The 17862-nt window shown below is 41.1% G+C and overlaps 1 protein-coding gene across 1 annotated transcript in view; it reads right to left on the reverse strand.

The window, feature by feature from the left end:
* Positions 1–1149: 1149 nt before the first annotated feature.
* The window catches only part of SLC1A3 (solute carrier family 1 member 3), a 77104-nt gene continuing 60391 nt past the window's right edge, over positions 1150–17862 (reverse strand). The window contains exons 5-10 of the mRNA XM_028098100.2: positions 15942–15984; positions 11875–12167; positions 9025–9258; positions 8269–8463; positions 5176–5310; positions 1150–3341 (exon numbers count right to left, since the gene is read on the reverse strand). Coding sequence (XP_027953901.1) covers positions 3137–3341; positions 5176–5310; positions 8269–8463; positions 9025–9258; positions 11875–12167; positions 15942–15984 — 1105 coding nt within the window. The 3' untranslated portion in view covers positions 1150–3136. The remainder of the gene's footprint in view (positions 3342–5175; positions 5311–8268; positions 8464–9024; positions 9259–11874; positions 12168–15941; positions 15985–17862) is intronic.

The raw sequence follows: 17862 nt of genomic DNA on the forward strand, positions 1-17862 counted from the left end.
GGATCACAGACGCCTTGGAAAAAAGGATGTACTGATCAGTGATTTGTAAATTTTTTGGCCAAAAGATCCTTCAGACTACCCTGACTTTTGTGTTAGCTTTCCTCTTCCTAGCTGTTTTCCTTTTGCGTGTTTCTCTGAACAATATTTTGGGAATCTGAAAAGTATATAAGTGAATCTAAAGATCAGTTTGGTGAGCATTAACTTCATCATGATATTAAATCTTTCTATCCAAGAATGTTGCATATCTGTCCGTTCATTGAGGTCTCTCACAGTCTTGCAATAAAATTTTATATTTTTTCTCAGTAAAAAAAAAAAAAAATCCTTCACAGAAACAGATGGAAATTAAAATGTCAACCCCAGAAAAAAAGCAAACACACAAAACCTTCCCCACAATTTCAAGGGCTATGCAAACTCATTCAAGTCTTCACAAGGATGACCTAAGGGTTTACAGACCCTACTTAAGAACCTCTCCTCTGTTACCTACAGGTAGAGAGAGAGTCAGATTAAAGAGTCTCCAGACACAACTTCAACCTGGGCATTCCATATTATCCTCTGCCAATTCTTTATTAAAAGCCTGAGGGGAAAAGCAGTAGTCCAAAAGTTGTTCTTTATGAATAGAAGGAGTTCCCGAGCACAGGGGCTGCTTCTGAAACATCCCTTGAGATCTTATTTGGCTCTTTTCACAAATGGCAGCACAAATCACATAGATAAATCTACCTAGTTTGAAGGCCAGACAGGAAATTACTTTTTTGGAAGAGCCAATGGTGGTGTTACCCTTTTCTAATCCTCACATGGAAATGATCCAATTTATCTGAGAAATTTATGTGGACAAGTTAAGTGCAGGCCGACACAGCAAAGTGCTTCCTTCACCAACTCTCCTTTCCGGCCCCAGTTCTAGGAGTTGGGCAGGGTGAGAGCACGTATCCTCATTTGTTTTCTGGTGACCGGTTCCCCCAGCTGGTCCTTCCATGATGTTACCGAGTATCGTCTAGAAAAATCTGCATGGTATCCTTTCCCAGCATTGCCCTGAGCTCACTACAATACTTCCAGGGATGGAACATGGATTTTCCTTCAGGGAGAAGAATAACAACAACATACACAATTATAATGTAAAACTAATTTTTTTCTTTATTGAAAATACATCTACAAAGTAATGTTTCTCAGTCCCCACTGGGCGCATGCAGATGCAGAGCCTGTGATGGGCTGGCAAGAGGATCATCCTAGAGGACTTGTTTTCCATAAGAAATGGTTAGTATAAAAAAAGATCACACTGTGTAACAGAATTAATTTGACATCATTAATTTTTTGCTCTACTGGTGTCACGAGAAGCCAGCCATGGATATTAACTTTTGTAGTGTATTTCCCAAATAGAGCCTCGGCATTAAATGGTTACTCCACCACAGCCTAACGTTAACTTTTGTACACATACAATGCTCACGATCTATAGAAAAAAATATCTCTAATTGTATATCGGAGGGTGGATGTCTAGATTTTCAGTCTGTTAGCATAATTAAGTCCACTCTTTACCATTTTAGGTTGGAAACTCAAACACAGCTGATATTGTCTGATAGCTCTACTCCAGGTCTTTGAATGAATACTCCTCAGGAGGTAAAAAATGAATCTCCTCTAAACCTGGGAGCTGTCTCGCCTCCAACTGATGCCCCTTCTGGTTTTTTTTCTTAGAACCACACTGGCAGTGTCTTTATACTGATTCATCTTCTACCATTTCTCTCAGGGACACAAAATAAAACCAAACCCCACTCCCGCTGAAGGGTTTGAATGATTTGGTAAGTGGAATTCCAACACAAAGAGATATCTTGTTTCACTCATTCTGAGAACTTTTGATTATAGTCAAAAACCTTTTCAAATCAGAGACCACCCACCCAGCTCACGGACCCTCTATTAGAGAGAGAGCTCATTCATTTGACTTCTTCTAAAAATATATGAGAAGTGACCTTCTATGTTGATAGGCAGACTTCCTTGGGGGATGATTCTGAACTGAAGAGAAAAAGCACTTCAGGTTAAAAAAAAAAAATGAACCTCTCCATTTTAAATTCTTCCTTAAAGATGATCTATAATCTTGGTGTTTTAAAATCCTGTCTATAATGTCAACCATGCTCCATTCTTTCCTACCTGGCTCTTTAGTGTTCCATAGTAAGACCTTGGGCACCTTTGCTAGTTGCTAGTCTTACATTTTACTTCCTAAAAGTCTACAGTCAGTTGAGGAGTGGTGGGAGACACCCTTCCCAGAGCAGCCCCTTCCGTTTGGGAAGAGTAGGAAAGAAGGGAATATTTCCCCTGTTGGGAAGAACTGAGCAGAGTTTCATGGATTATTCCACTCCTGGAATGGCCTCCAGCCTGGTGACTTGCATAACTGACATTTTGGACACAACACCTGGTAAACCGTACAGCCAGCCCTCCCCTACTTAGAAAGTTTCATTCCCAGTTAAGTGTCCTTTCTGAAAGTCCCATGCTCCATGGGATGATACTCGCTATGGGATGTTCCAAGGGGGAAGAGAGGGCAGTCTCTTCCATGACGTCACAGGATGTTTGGGCCAGAACAGACCGTAAAGGCGTCCAGGGAACTCACTCATTTTATAGATGAGAACACTGAGGCCTGGAGATGAGATGTGACTTGCCCACAGCCACATGGAAATTTCACTTTATGAGACTCCTCACAGCTGCTCTGGCTGTGTATTCATGCTGCCCTGCTATTAATAAAATCAGGATGCAAATCAGAAGAGAAAGGGGGAAAAAAAACCCCTTCTACTCTCCCATTGATAACCGATTGTAGTTTATCAAGTTGATTTGATACTAAAACTGAATTGTATTCCGAAGGATTTTTAACTTTTGAAAGTTGATTTAAAAGCATGTTTTAGCCCACTATTTGTTTGACTCTTCAGCTTATAAAAAATCACATTTACAGTTTTGTGTGCCACAGAAACTTGTAAGATCTGATCTGACTTGCAAAATCCTCCCTTGCTTTTGGATGAATGGTTCCCAATCCCATCAGAGCCCGCAGGAAAAGGGAGGTAAGGGGCTTCCTGGAGAGAATGAGTTGTAACAGATGGAAACATTTTACAATGGTTTGCAAATCACCTGCTGCTCAAGAAAACATTTTTTTGTGTGTGTTAGTCTACATCTTGGTTTCACTGTCAATGGGTTTTTCAGTCTCACTTTCCTGGGCAATCAGCTGATACGGTTTCTTCATTTCATTCTCTTCGATCACGGAATTACCCATTTCCATGTCTCGGTTCTTCAGTTCGTGTCGTGACAAGTACTCCACAATGCCGGCTCCAAGGGAGTCTCCCAGCACGTTGGTGGTGGTGCGGAGGCGGTCCCTGGGGTGGGGGTGGGGGGGCAGAAAAACGGGGCTTCTGTGAACATCACGTGATTTCAGCTCATACTTTGAACCGGCTGCTAAATCTTTAGAGGCATCTTTTAAAATTCGGCTTGGTGTCTCCACCAACTGCAACATTACATAGCAGACACATAATGTTTATCACAGTAGTTACTAAAAGTTATAAGGACACATAGATGACCAGTGTTCAGTTACTATGTATGTATGTGTGTCATGTTAGAGTACCAACCGTGGGGCATGACCCCTCCCCTTCTCCTTCTATTTAAAATTTCTCTTTGCCTCTCCTACAATTCACTTTCCTTTATACCAGTCATTCTCAAAGTGTGATCCAGAGACCCCCGAGGGCCCCTGAGGTCAAAACTATTTTCATAATAATGCAAAGATGGTTTTGGCCTTTTTCATTCTCCTTTTCTGATGAATGCCTAGGTGGGGTTTTGCAAAGACTACAACACAACACAAGAGATACCACAACAGATTGAATGCAGAAGTAGTTAGCCAGCTGTCTTGAATTAAGCCAGACACTAAGGAGATTTCCAAAAATGTAAAATGGTATCCCTCTTGTCCCTAAATTTTTGGTTTGGCAAATGATATTTTTTTCACAAAAAAATGTCATCTATGTTAAGATGTAATGAGTTTATTATTGTAAACGCTAAGTGAATTTAACACTTTTTAAAAATTTTCTGTTTTCCTAATATAACTATTGATAGCTCTAACCCACATAGATAAAAGCTTTTTGGGTCCTTGATAATTTTTAAGTGTAAAGGGGTCCTGAGACTAAAAGCTTTGAGAACCACAGCTTTAATACTATAACAGTCCTCATGGTAGGTGAGTGCTGACTGTGGCCCAACAGTGGGCTGAATGCCAGGCATCGCTGCACATAATCCTCAAGCACCACGGGGAGGTGGATGACATTATCATTTCCATGTTACAGAGCAGGAAACTCGGATGGCTGGGGAACCTGCCCAAAGTCACACAGGGCTGGGACGCAAACACACATCCAAGTGACTGTGGGACTCATGCTCTCAACTGATTACCCCCCTCCCTCTTATCATGCCTCGAGCACATCCCTCAACTCTTCATAATCCTTCCAGTGAAGGCAACATACAGTTGACTCCAGCACCTATAGTAGCCTTCTAGGCATTCACTTCGGGCATCCTGTGGAAAAGTTTTTTGCAAGTGAAAGGGAATGTATGAGAGAAAAGATGTCAGCTAGAAGGGCGAGGAGACCATGGAAGAGGGATGGGCCCCTGAGATTAGGGTCTGAGGGGATGGAGGGTGTCTTTCTTGGAACTTTCCCCAGAGCCCAAAGTCAACTCTACTTAATGATGCTAGTGCTCTTCCCACTGCATGACTGTCCCTCTTCCTGCCGGGTTCAGATGGGAACATCTGTGCTGCATTTACGCTATTGGAATGGGAGGCACAAGGAGGAGGGCCTGAGCCAGCGTGTGAGGCCTGTCATTCTGCTCTGGCCACCGTGGGGATGTGTTGCGCAATTCAGAAAATGCCTGGCTGATTTATGTTGGTTTTGCAGACAGCCCGTTTCCCAATCGCTGAATGGCTTTGTGGAGTGAGAAGTGTAGTTGCCAGATGTGCCCCACGGACTGCTACGGGCGTGCGTGCGCGTGGTGTCTGGGCCTCGGTCTCTAGATAAGGGCAGGGACTAGGTGGCAAAGACAATTTAATCACAAGCCACGCTGCCCCTCTTGGTGGAGCCCTTTTGGCAGGTGGGCCAAGCTGCCTGGTACCCTGGAATACCGGGGGGCGGGGGGGGACGCTTGGGACAGCAAGCCGGAAGGCAGTCCAAGCTGACTCACAGGAACCAGTCCACGGCGATGATGAGCGTGATGTCGTCGGTGGGCAGGCCCACAGACGTCAGCACGATGACCATGGTGACCAGGCCCGCCTGAGGAATCCCTGCTGCCCCAATACTGGCAGCTGTGGCTGTGATGCTGTTAAAAGAAGTTCCAAAACATAAAACATTTGTACACGTCCCCCCAAACAGAGAGTATGCCCGGCAAGCCACGCACGGCGGTGCCAGTGTCTGACTTGCCAAGTGAACAGAAGAGGCTACGCTTTAGAGAAATTGAAAGGAGACTGTGAAAAAAACCCCACTGAGCTAACACTAATATTAACTAATATTTATCAAGGGCTTATTAGGTGCCATCTGATATGCTAAGCCTGCCTTATCTCCTCTGATGCTCACAACAACCCTTAGGAAGTCGGTCCTATTATTATAGCCATTGTTTAAATGAAGACACTGGGGCTAATAGACTTTTTCACATACCTGAAAATATTTTATAAGGTCTAAAATATTGTATTGCTACAATAACAATTTGTTTCCTATAATTCCTCTATGCAAGTCGAGGATTGTAAAGATACTGAACTTGTATGATTAATGTGGTCAGGAAAAAAATTAAATTTATTAATTCTAAAGCAAAATGATTTATGAACAAAGTTCTGTACCACTATAAATATTTTTTATGGAGGTAGTGTAGACCCGGTTTGTAAGGCACACAACCTTGTCTAGGACTCTGTTAAATACCTATTTGATATAGTCTGATGTGAGGATGTGAAAATGTTTTATAAAGAGTAAAATATTACCTAGGTATAAAGTAGAATTAATAAAAGTAAGTCTGTAGAAGAGACTATTATGGTTCCCTTATATTGTTCCTCTTCTATTAGGTCCTAGAATGTTTAGCTGGTCCATGGCTGCCCAGAATGAAGACTACATTTCCCAGCCTCCCTTGGAGCTTAGACTAAGTTCTGGTCAATGAGATATGGATGAAGGTGATCAAGTGCCTTGCAGACTGTGCCCTCTTCCGCTCCCCAGTGGCTTAAGATTTGAAGGTGCTGATAAGCCATCTGGGCCTTTTGGATGAGGGTAATACCCCAGGGATATTGGAATCAAAGCCTGGGTCCCTTACACTGTATAAAACACCTACCAGCCTTGAGAGCTTTGAGAAAGAAAGTCACTCTTATTGTTATTATAATATTTTGCTCTGTCACATGCAACTGAGCCTTTTTTATAACTCAGGGCTTTTCAACCCAGTACACCAAGGTATGCCCAAGAATAGGTTATGGTCACCTGAGATATTGATCTCCCAGCCCCAGTGTAGTTAGACCGTGCTCAGGGCTCCCAGAACCCTCAGACCAGTCATGTCTGGCCGAGATCAGCCTCATTTTTTAATATCGTAACGCATCCTACAGCTATTATTATTTTCGAATAACTCAAAACATATATACAGAGTGTATATATATGTATAGTATATATAACATAACTTATTTCTAGATACACATATAGGTACACATACACACACACACACAAAGTGGGGGGACTGACAGAGATTAAAACTAGACTAAAGTGACATGAAAACCAAATGCAAGCCATAAATCTGGATTTTATCTTGGTCTAGGGGAAAGAATTATAAAAGGCAATTTTGGGGCAACTGGGGAAATTTGGATATAGATTGGATATTCTGGAAGTATTTTAAAGAATCTTACTATTGTGGTTTTGTAAAAAATGATTCTTATTCTCAGGAGATGCATGTTGGACTATATACACGTAAAATGTCATGAAGGCAGAGAAAGAAGCAAAAATGGTAAATGTTATCAATTATTGGATCTAGGTAGATGTTTGTTGTAATATTATTTCAACTTTTCCGTTTGTAAGATAATTTTTATAATAAAGAGTTGTGAAAAAACCTGACTTATTTTGATATCCGAAATAAATTGCTAATAAACACACACACACACACACACACACACACACACACACACACACACACACAGAAGAACAAGGTCCGAACTGGCTTTTGAGGCTTAAAGTCTCCCTTACACTTACTTATTGGTCTATTGTGCATAACTGACTTTCAGTAAGCAAAAACAGGGGATTATAATCGCATATGCATATACGCGGGCTATCTCCAGAAGAATATAAAAGAAATTAGCAAGCAACAGTGGCTGCCTCTGGAGAAGGAACCTAAAAAATTAGGGGAAAGTATGGAAAGGAAAATTACCTTTCACTAGACACCTCAAATATAATAGTTATAAAAGTAGTCCACAGAAATAAAATTCTCACCTTGTTTGTCAATGGGGTCTCTTATCTATTTTATACTGCCTCAAAATTAACCTAAGAGAAAATGTTAATCCAGTTTTTCAAGTGTATTTCAATTTTTTTGAAAGATTTTATTTATTTATTTGACAGAGAGAGAGCACAAGCAGGGGGAGCAGCAGAGGGAGAGGGAGAAGCAGGCTCTCCGCTGAGCGGGGAGCCCCATGTGGGGCTCGGACCTAGGACCCTGGGATCATGACCTGAGGTGAAGGCATACGCTTAACCGACTGAGCTGCCCAGGCACCCTATATTTTAATTTTTTAATACTGGCAATAAAAGCTGACATGTCTTAATTCCTTTTAAAACTGAAGTATAATCTAACATTTTTTAGAAAGAAATATCCATACTATGTATTCTGTAGATTCTAAAAGGAAAGAGCTAGGTGTTTTATCGATGGTATATTGATAAGTCAATCCAGCAACAAGCAGTACGTATGGCATGATTCCATTAATTATACAATGAGAGTGTGTGTGTCTAGGTGTAGGAAAAGTTCTTTATACCCCAAACATTAACAGTGGTGACCTACAGAAAGATGGGGGGTGATGGTGGCAGGGAAGCACATTTTTTTAACTTCTACATTTCTATATTATTAGAATTTCATTATTAATAAATGTATATATCTGTAATTTTAAAAAATAAATAAAAATATCTAAATATCAAAAATAAATCTACTGCCACAAATCCCCAACCTCCTGTTTAGGTTTGATCCCCTTTCCAAACAGTTTCTTCATCCAATCCCCGATCACCGTCTCATTTAAAGTCATTCTTAAGAAAATGTGTAGAACTTTCTTCATACCTGATTGTAATGATCTGTCCAAAGTTCAGCTCAAAGTTGTTAACTTGAGCGATGAAAATGGCAGCCAAAGCCTCGTAGAGGGCGGTCCCATCCATGTTAATAGTGGCCCCCACTGGGAGCACAAATCTGGTGACACGTTTGTCCACGCCATTGTTCTCTTCCAAGCATTTGAAGGTGATGGGTAGGGTAGCAGAACTGAAAATGGTTAAAAAAGGGCGTGTCAGCTGACTGTCCAGATCTTTTAGACCATGACTACGTGTTTGGTATTTTGGACAGAGATCCTTCCTCTCCCATGTCCTAATTTAAAGGGAACTAAGTCAGCACTTGTATAAATAGGGGAACAGGGTTAGGAGAGCGTGGGTTGCCTCCCTGGGTTATTTGGCAGCTCTCCTGCTCCTGGGTTCTTCTGTGAGGCATTGTTTGTGATTATTCCCCTCTCCCCACACCTGTGCTGAGTGACTCTGCCATCTTTCCCTCAGGCACAGGTCAGCTGGAAGAGAGAGATGACAGTGGGCAGGAAAGGAATAGCTGATTTCCATTTGTCTCCCCAAAGGGTATACGGCCAACCATTCCCTGAATCCCAACTAGGTCTGATGAGCACCTGCGTGAAAATGCCAATTCATATGCCCTGAAGTTTGAAACCCAGAACCATCCCCGCCCCCCCAGTCCCTCACCACCACTACAGGATTCTGGATCAAAGTTAAGTTTGAGATACATTTTCTGATAGGGGTAAGCCACACATATGTACATCCCTACCTGGAGGAGGTTCCGAGAGCTGTGATGAGTGCTTGCAGCAACCCTCCGATAAAAACCCAAGGGTTTTTCCGCGTTACCAAGAAGTAGAGGAGGGGCAAGACAATGACGGCATGAATGAGCAGGCCAACGATGACTGTCACCGTGTACATGGCAAGCTGCCCCCCAATCACTCCCATGTCTTCCATCTCAACAATTTTCCCCGCAATCAGGAAGAGGATGCCCAGAGGGGCGTACCTGTGTAGAAGCAACACACGCACGGTTGGAAGTCTGATTCCCAAAGAGCTATTCCACAGAAACAACCAAGTGGCAAGAAAACATGACAGAGAGTTGACTGCCAAACTTTCTGTACCTAGGATACTATTAGAACTTGCAGAAACTGTGAAGTTCTTTTCTTCTTTCTTTTAAAAATATAAATAGCACATAATAAAGCTTTCCTCTCACTCAGAATTTCTCTAGGTCACATTTTTTTTTTCTCCTGAGCCTATGAAAAAAGACCGGTACAGAGGTTTTTAAACTCACCTCTTTTTCTAGCTCACTCTCCTTTCACTGCACCTTGGGTCACTTTTGTGGTCCTCAGATGCCACCCAACTCCCCCTGCCTTTTGTTCTCCTTCTAAGTACCCCGAACAGCCAGAATCCACTGAACCAATATCCAGACTTTTAGGAGCATTTCCCACATCAGAGCTGATTTTCAAGTTAAAGCAAGATGCACACAATGCCATTTCAGTGTTTTAGATTTGTAGTCATCCTTCTTAATCAAAGTCTGTTTTTATTATTTTTTTCCCACATTACACACCACTTACAATATTACTTAGCATCAGTTTTCAAATCAACTCTTAAATAAATTTACTCTAAGAATAAATTTTATGGGAGGAGCTTGGTGGCTCAACTGGTTAAGCGTTTGCCTTCGGTTCAGGTCATGATCTCGGGGTCCTGTGATCGAGCCCTGAGTTGGGCTCCCTGCTCAAGGGGGAACCCACTTCTTTCTCTCCCTCTGCCCTTCTCCCCTGCTCCTTCTCTCTCACTCTCTCTCACTCACTTAAGAAAAAAAAAGAATAAATTTTATGATATGGTGCAAATGGAAAACTAGTACCATTTGCCATAGATCAAAGGCAACGGTATAATAAATTCAAAGCTACTAAAATTAATAATGTGCATGTACGTACTACCACGATCAGGTTATGGGTGTTCTAATTAAGTAATTATCACCCACAGGCTGCTACTGACATTTGTGATCTTCCCCTGGCAGACTGGCAAGAAGGAACAACTGAGACACAAAATAACTAGTAGGTATGACAACCTTTGTTGCATAAAGGTCCCTCTGCCCCGCTTTCAACTCCCTCTGTCTGACGTGCATAATAATGCACAACCAAACTCACATTACCAAAAATAGAGGGGCCAATCACCCTTAAGGAGAAGGGTCTGCTGGGAACTGTGGAGGTCTTATTTCAAGTTGAAAACACAATGCTTCTTTTTAAGAGTCCTTTCAAAACACAGTCCAGGAAATTATAAGACTACCTGTTTTCAGAAAAGTAATAACTCAACGTTGAGTGTGCAGGCGAATGTGCAGCTTGAAAAGCTACACGTGAGGTTCATTCAGCAGCCTTGAATGGGTTTCTTTCATAAAAGACGTGAAAGGTGGAGGCATTTTAATAATATGAAGATAAATGTCCACTTTCTGCTCTGCCAGGATTTCAAAGGAGGGGCCCCAGGATTTCAACCGAGGGCTCCTGTGGAGACCACATTCTGATCAGCCTTCGTGCCCAAGTTCATATCCACCTCGTACAAACTCCTGAAAAATGGATTTCTCTGGGCTTTGGTGGCCATAAAGACAAAGGATATTTTTAATCGTGTTGGTGAGTGCTTTTCTTAGGAGTGGATGCCTTCCTCCTTCCAGTGCCAAGAAGGAGTCTGGATTAGAAATAAAGGATAAAGGGAAAGCAACCCCCACATGAGGCCTAAACCAATCAAAGGGTTCTCTCCCAGCTGGTGAGAATTTACTTTCCAAGGTCAATGTTCCTCTGTGGATTTAGTCTTTTCCTTTGTGCTCTCCTCTCAACTTTATTTGAAGGAAGTTTTGTTACGACTTGTGGATTGGCATTCTGTAACACTTCCCATGAGTCCCTCAGGCAGGCAGCAGGACTGCCATGATTTTACATTTCTTTCTGAGGGCTAAAAACGGAGGAGAGGAGATCTCACTTTTTCTGACGGTCAAGGGGGCCTCTAGGTCTGCTTTGCCCTCTACTGCGAATGCTCTTCTCTTGACCCTTTGTGTGGTTAGTTTCTCATAGTCATTCAGATCTTAGCAAAAAAGTCACCTCCTCAGAGGCCAAAATCCAAGGCAAATTTTGTGCTTCCTCCCCAGTCACTTTTTATCACATAACGTAAAATAAAATCTGCTGCTTTATTTTTTTTTCACAGCACTTGTTACTAAAGCATTTGGTTGATTTGTTTATTTTTCTATATCCCTTAAAAGACTGTAAGTTCCAGGACATCCTTGTCTGTTTTCTTCATTGCTATGTCCAGAGTGCATGGCATTGTATGCCTGGTATAGAGTAGACACTTATAACTAAATCGATATAAAATGAAGGAATGAGGAATGGTATCCCACCAGCCCTGGAGTAAAGAAGTAGACACCTTGTAAGAACAAGGAAGCAAACTTATTAAGAACAGCTTGCAGATGGAATCCAAGGCTACTACAGGCCCTGAAAATCACTGATTTTCTTGTGCTTACCCGAGTGAGGTTGTTGCCATTGGCTATCCTGCCTGGTGGCATCTTCCTCAGTACAGAACCCATGTTGATGGCAATAAGCATCTGTATATAGCATAAATAGCAAATGGAAATACGTACCACATTATCACCGCTACCAATCTCATGATGGCTTCGTTAAGAGAATCAAAGAACTCTCTCAGGGCTTGCCCCTGCTCTTTCATGTTGCCAATCACAAATCCAAAGCACATGGAGAAGACAACTAGTCCCAGGGCATTGACCCCATTCACAGACCCTGGAACGGGGACCAACTCCTCTGTGATCCTTGTAAGAGTCTCCATGGCCTCTGACACATTGTTTATTATGGCGCCCACGAGTGTTTCATTGGACTGGATGGGCACTTTAAAGCTTCTCTTCTCATAGTTGGTTTTAAACTTAAAAAAGAAAAGGCACAACAGGGATTAGAGGTGATTTTTGTTTTCTTCTTTTTACTTGCCTGTTGTCCAAATTTTCTCTAATGATATACATTACCTTGCATTCAGAGAATAGTGTTATAGAAGGTATCTAGCATCTATCTAATGTGTGACAAACCTCTACTACTTCCTCAGCACAGACAGACACACACTCAAATACAAGACAAATCCTAACAGGAAAGGGGTATCTAGTTGAAGAGTCTGAACTAAGAAGAATCTGAACTAAACATACACATGTGCTTTTGCTTTCTTCTGAAATCCTAATAAAATGGCTAAAATGGGCTTTTAAAAAACTGTAAATCCAAATGTTCACATAGTCCCTTTACTATCTATAGGATCATGCTATGGGATCATGGACAAATCACCAAACACCATTTTGGTCTTACATCTGGGAAACAGAAATAACCACAGTGGTTCTACCTCACAGGGTTGTTGTAATGATTAAATTAAGCATAATATATGAGAATACCTTGTAAATTTTAAAGTACTACACTAAGTTTGGTTAATGGTGCTCAGTGACAAAGCCCTTTGGGGACTAGACTTAGCTGGAGATTTCAGTGAATATTAAAAATTTAAAACCCCCCTTTGCACCCCTAAGTTTATAACAGCATTATCTACAATAGCCAAATTATGGAAGCAACCCAAGTGTCCACCAACAGATGAATGGATAAAGAAGAGTCCACACAATGGAATATTATTCAGCCATAAAAACAATGAAATCTTGCCATTTGCAATAACATGGATGGATCTGGAGAGTATAATGCTAAGCAAAATAAGTCAGAGAAAGACAGATACCATATGATTTCACTCATTTGTGGAATTTAAGAAACAAAACAAAGGAAAAAAAAGAGACAGAGACAAACCAAGAAACCGACTCTTAGCTATAGAGAACAAACAGATGGTTATCAGAGGAGGGGGTGGGGGGGATAAGAGTTGGGGCCAATAGGTGATGGGAATTAAAGAGTACACTTATCATGATGAGCACTGAATAATGTATAGAACTGTTGAATCACTCTATGGTATACCTGAAATTAATATAACACTGTATGTTAACTAGATTTAGTTATTTATACACACACACACACACACGCATATTTATTGTTTATACATATACTAATTCTAGTATACTAGTATTAAAAAATTAGGTGAAATTTAAAAAAAATTAAAATCCAGAACAATGGCATTTCTGACAATATCAAGGTGTTTCTGGTAATATCAATAGATGCTTGATTAATAGTTGAGGACAACAACCCAGTTCTCAAGTCTATAAAGGAATTTCTCTTCTTACTCAAGTTAGTCTTTTCCCAACAGCTTCTGCATAGATGTCGCAGACAGAAGACACAGAGTATATAACTGCGACCATATAAAACAATTAAGCCCATCCATCTAAGATTTTAATGACAGTAGAATTCCTAGCCTTTATGTTGATAGTAGTAAAGGATCAGAGAGTAATGATGTACGGATGTTGACTGGATCTACAGTCTAGGGGAAGAACGCGCAGCTGTACATGAAGTGCTGGGCCATTTCTCTACCAAGAGTGAATGGGAGACTTCTTTGTCCAGTGGGATCTCTAAAGCAAACAAAATAAAATTCCAACCCCATGGAGGCCCTCAAACAAGGACGTGGCGAGCTGTCAATATTATGGACACATCCCTGAACAATCACTGATACTGCTGGTAATTCTAAGTAACAAAGAAACTGGCCCGTTTTGGTCTCCTGTTCCAGTCAGCTCTCAAATCTCTATTTCATTTGGATGCTTAGGCATTTTATGGATTGTCTAGGGTAGAGTTCCCATCCTGATTAGTCTTTCCTATGGCTCTAACTCTTTCCCCTTAGACACAGTTTGTAGCCTACAGAAATTGCAACCTCATTTGCATTCTGGTCTAAGACAAATAGATCTGGGAGGATACATTTGCTTCCCTTTCAAAATCCTGTAAATGCAATCCAAAACCAAATACAATAAATCTGCTCGAGTCAGCACTTTCCCTGGTGCTGCTAGAAATCAGCATTTTTGATGTTGCCCAGTGCCAACTGACTGACTAGAATAGTCAGCCCCATGGTACTGGGGTTGGCTGGTTGGATTGAAAGGGGTTTATTATTTATGGTTATTGCAGGTTTTGAATAAAGAAAGTTTGATTTTGGCTTCTTAGACTTTTTTTTTTTTTAAAGAGAGGATTCTGTTTTAATTTTGCAGTGTGTGCACACATTACCTATTAAAAATAGTCTATAACATGTACTATGTCAAGGGTATGTGCTATGGTGAGCGCTGTGAATTGTGTAAGACTGATGAATCACAGACCTGTACCTCTGAAACAAATAATACATTATATGTTAAAAAAAAAAAAAAGAAGATGATAGCAGGAGGGGAAGAGTGAAGGGGGGGAAATCGGAGGGAGAGACGAACCATGAGAGACTACGGACTCTGAGAAACAAACTGAGGGTTCTAGAGGGGAGGGGGGTGGGGGGATGGGTTAGCCTGGTGATGGGTATCAAAGAGGGCACGTTCTGCGTGGAGCACTGGGTGTTGTACGCAAACAATGAATCATGGAACACTACATCAAAAACTAATGATGTAATGTATGGTGATTAACATAACATAATAAAAAATAAAAAAACAAAACAAAAAAAATAAAAATAGTCAATAAAAATTAAAAAAAAAAGGTGGGGGAACCATAGGGTGACTTGAATGTATAAAAGTTAGTCCTCCATGGGGTTGGAGTTTTATTTTGTTTGCTTTAGAGATCCTAAGCAGAAGGGTTAGGGAATTACAACTAGGGCGAAATGACACCATCTGGAGAAATGTCCAGGAACTATTATTTAACCCAGAATGTCTAACTGTTTTCCTTTTAATACTTTGGGCAACAAAGCTTTTTTATTCAGGTGAAGTTAGAATGAACTTTACCCCCTAACAGTAAAGTTGTATTATTAACACAGAGAGCCAAGCATTGCACGTATATGGGCTAAGAGGAATTCGACCTCACTATAGCCTCCAGGCGGGTGTTTCATCCCTTTCCAGGAAGCAGAATGTAGGAGCAGAAAAAGGATAGAATTTGGAGTCACACAATGGTTCTGAATTCTGGATCTACCATTTATTACTTGTGAGATCTTGTGCCTATTAAATACTCCTTCTGAATTATCATCGATGAGTTGCCTCATCAATGAAATGAAGACAATGACACCCATCCCATTCATGTGAGGACCAAATGTAACATTAGTGCTTGGCACACAGCAGGCATTCGAGAAATGATGATGCCATTTCTGATATGGTTCCTCCTTTAGAATCCATAAGGCCCTTAATAGACTTTTAAAAAACAACCTACTGATTTTTTAAATTAAACCCAGAAACTTGAATAATATCCCTAATCTTTAAAGCAAGTTGAAAATGTGTCTTATACTGGAGTTGGTTTGCTTGGTGGGCTTTTGTGTGTGGAATGCGGGGGGCATAGAGAGGGAGGGAGTGTCCTGATTGGCCTTCTTAATAATTAACAGAGACTCAGTGAGTTTTTTTGTATGCAAGACTTAGAGTATCTGGCAACTAATTACCTTCAAAACAAGGTAAGACCTCCCCACCCCCTTCAAATTCCTCAGAAAACCCTAGTGCTTTCCATCTGGTTGGCAAAAGAGTGTTTCTTATTGCAGAGAAATGGAAAAAAAAAAATAAACAAGAGGGTCCCACTCTGTGTGGTAGGCCAAAGAGGAATTTCAAAAGTGATTTAGTGGCTATAGAGTGTTTACCTGTTTAAAGCAGGCTTCCACCAGATTTGGAGGGAACATATTCCTGCAAAGAAAATAATGGTCATTTGAAAAATTTCTCAAATAATAAGTTTGCTTCGTAAATACTTTTTCATTGTGTCCAAGGTAAAGATTGTATTGAACTAAGCAGCAAATGGATAAAAAGAAAGGTTTTGGTGGATTTTATGACTTGAAGTGGGACATACGGTTATTCCTATGTGGGGCCCACGTTCTTTTTCAGGGAAGTCGCAAATTCAACTCATCTGTCCTTTTGTCAGACAATGGGATTTTTAAATTTGGTCATTATCTCGTCAAATCCTGCTCCCAGGAAGAACCACAGTGAGAATGGAAACACCTTTGGTTATAAACATTCTGGTTAATTGAGGTGTTATTTAATAGTGGCCCTTTTGATATTGTGCCATGTGTCCAGGGACCAAATGTTCTGAATCAAATGTCATGGTCAGACTGTGGAATTTTGTTCTCCATAAAGTCCTCCCAAAGGCCAGCTGGGGGATGGGGTATTGACTCTGAATTGCTGGAGCTTTTGAGGCTCTTTGGTGACCAATGGAAATATGGTTCACAAAATTTAAAATTGTGGTCCATGTGGCAAGGTTTGTCACTTTCTCAGAGCAGTGTTTTGAGTTCATGGTGGAGGGGGCCACAATCTAGCTGCAGAGTCTCTAACCAGCTGTGTGAACTTGGCCAAGTCACTACACCCATTTAGGTCTCTGCTGATTTATCTGTTGAAGAAGAGATTGGAATAAACTATCATTAGGGCTCCAAGGTTGAAGACTTTGGGCCAAGGGGACATGGCCCAGGATGTTGCAGAGCCTGAGATTCCAACAGTTGTGGGCTATCAAAGTCATGTTTTAAGGTCATCAACTCTTGTCCCTTTTCTTCTCACTGCCTAGACAATCCTGTTTCCTTTTCCTTCCTATCTATGCTCTCTGGGTCTGTTTATATAAATCTTGATAGAAATGTGAGTTCAGGAGATGTCAGGAAAAATACTCGAACCAAATGACTAGTGGGGATGGGCTACTCACACACCTACCACTGGGGCAAGGAGAGGCAGAAACATACAGCACTCTGATGGATCAACCAGACTTGGGATGACAAGATCCCAATTCTTCAAACAAGGAGTAGAAATTATACAGAAAGAGAATATAATAAAATACTCCTAACCTAACCTACCTGATGGTAAAGTTCATGGAAAAAATGGTGAAAAGCCTTACAGCTTCCTATTGCTGGTGGTGCTTCACCATCCCTTGTAGGTTCCCTTAACCCTGCCTGTACCTTTCCAAACCCCTTTCGCTGATTCTTTTGAATATGCAATATGCTTCCTGCCAGGATCTGACTGACGCAAGGGCAGGTGTGTAGAGAGGGCGAGCAGGAAGGTGCCAGGATCAACCTCTGGTTTACTTCACAGTTCTGTGTGAGATGACTCTACCATCAAGTCTGTTTCAAGTATTAGATAAGACTCATTTGCAATCGGTGTCTGGTTTGTACACAAAACAATGCTAAAGAAGCCATCCTTTAATCCTTTATTGCTGGTCTGCCAAATCCTTTCTTCATGACTAGTATAAAAGGAAGACCTTAGAATGGGTATGATCAGATGATCCTTAAGGTCCTTTCTGGACAGAAACTGTTGTGCCTAACGGATGATGATACAGATGACAAGTTCTGCATTAGAAGAGTCCAATCAACAGGCTATAGTTGAATAAAAACTAGCCTTAAACAGCAAGACAGTAGGGTAAGACTTATTAATATTCCAAGGTAAGCTGCACAGCGGAGAGAACTGAGTGATCAGATTCTGAATCCTAAAAGCAAGGCGCTCAAAATCAACATCCCCTCTCTGCCCTTCTCACCTCTTTCCCATTAGATTAGAAAACAAAACGTGTAACTTCTGTTAGAAAGAAGTAAAAAT

The sequence above is a fragment of the Eumetopias jubatus genome, unplaced genomic scaffold (genome assembly GCF_037043125.1).
Source record: "Eumetopias jubatus isolate StellerSeaLion01/CBP00866 unplaced genomic scaffold, mEumJub1_p1.0 scaffold_5, whole genome shotgun sequence".
NCBI classification, from domain to species: Eukaryota; Metazoa; Chordata; class Mammalia; order Carnivora; family Otariidae; genus Eumetopias; species Eumetopias jubatus.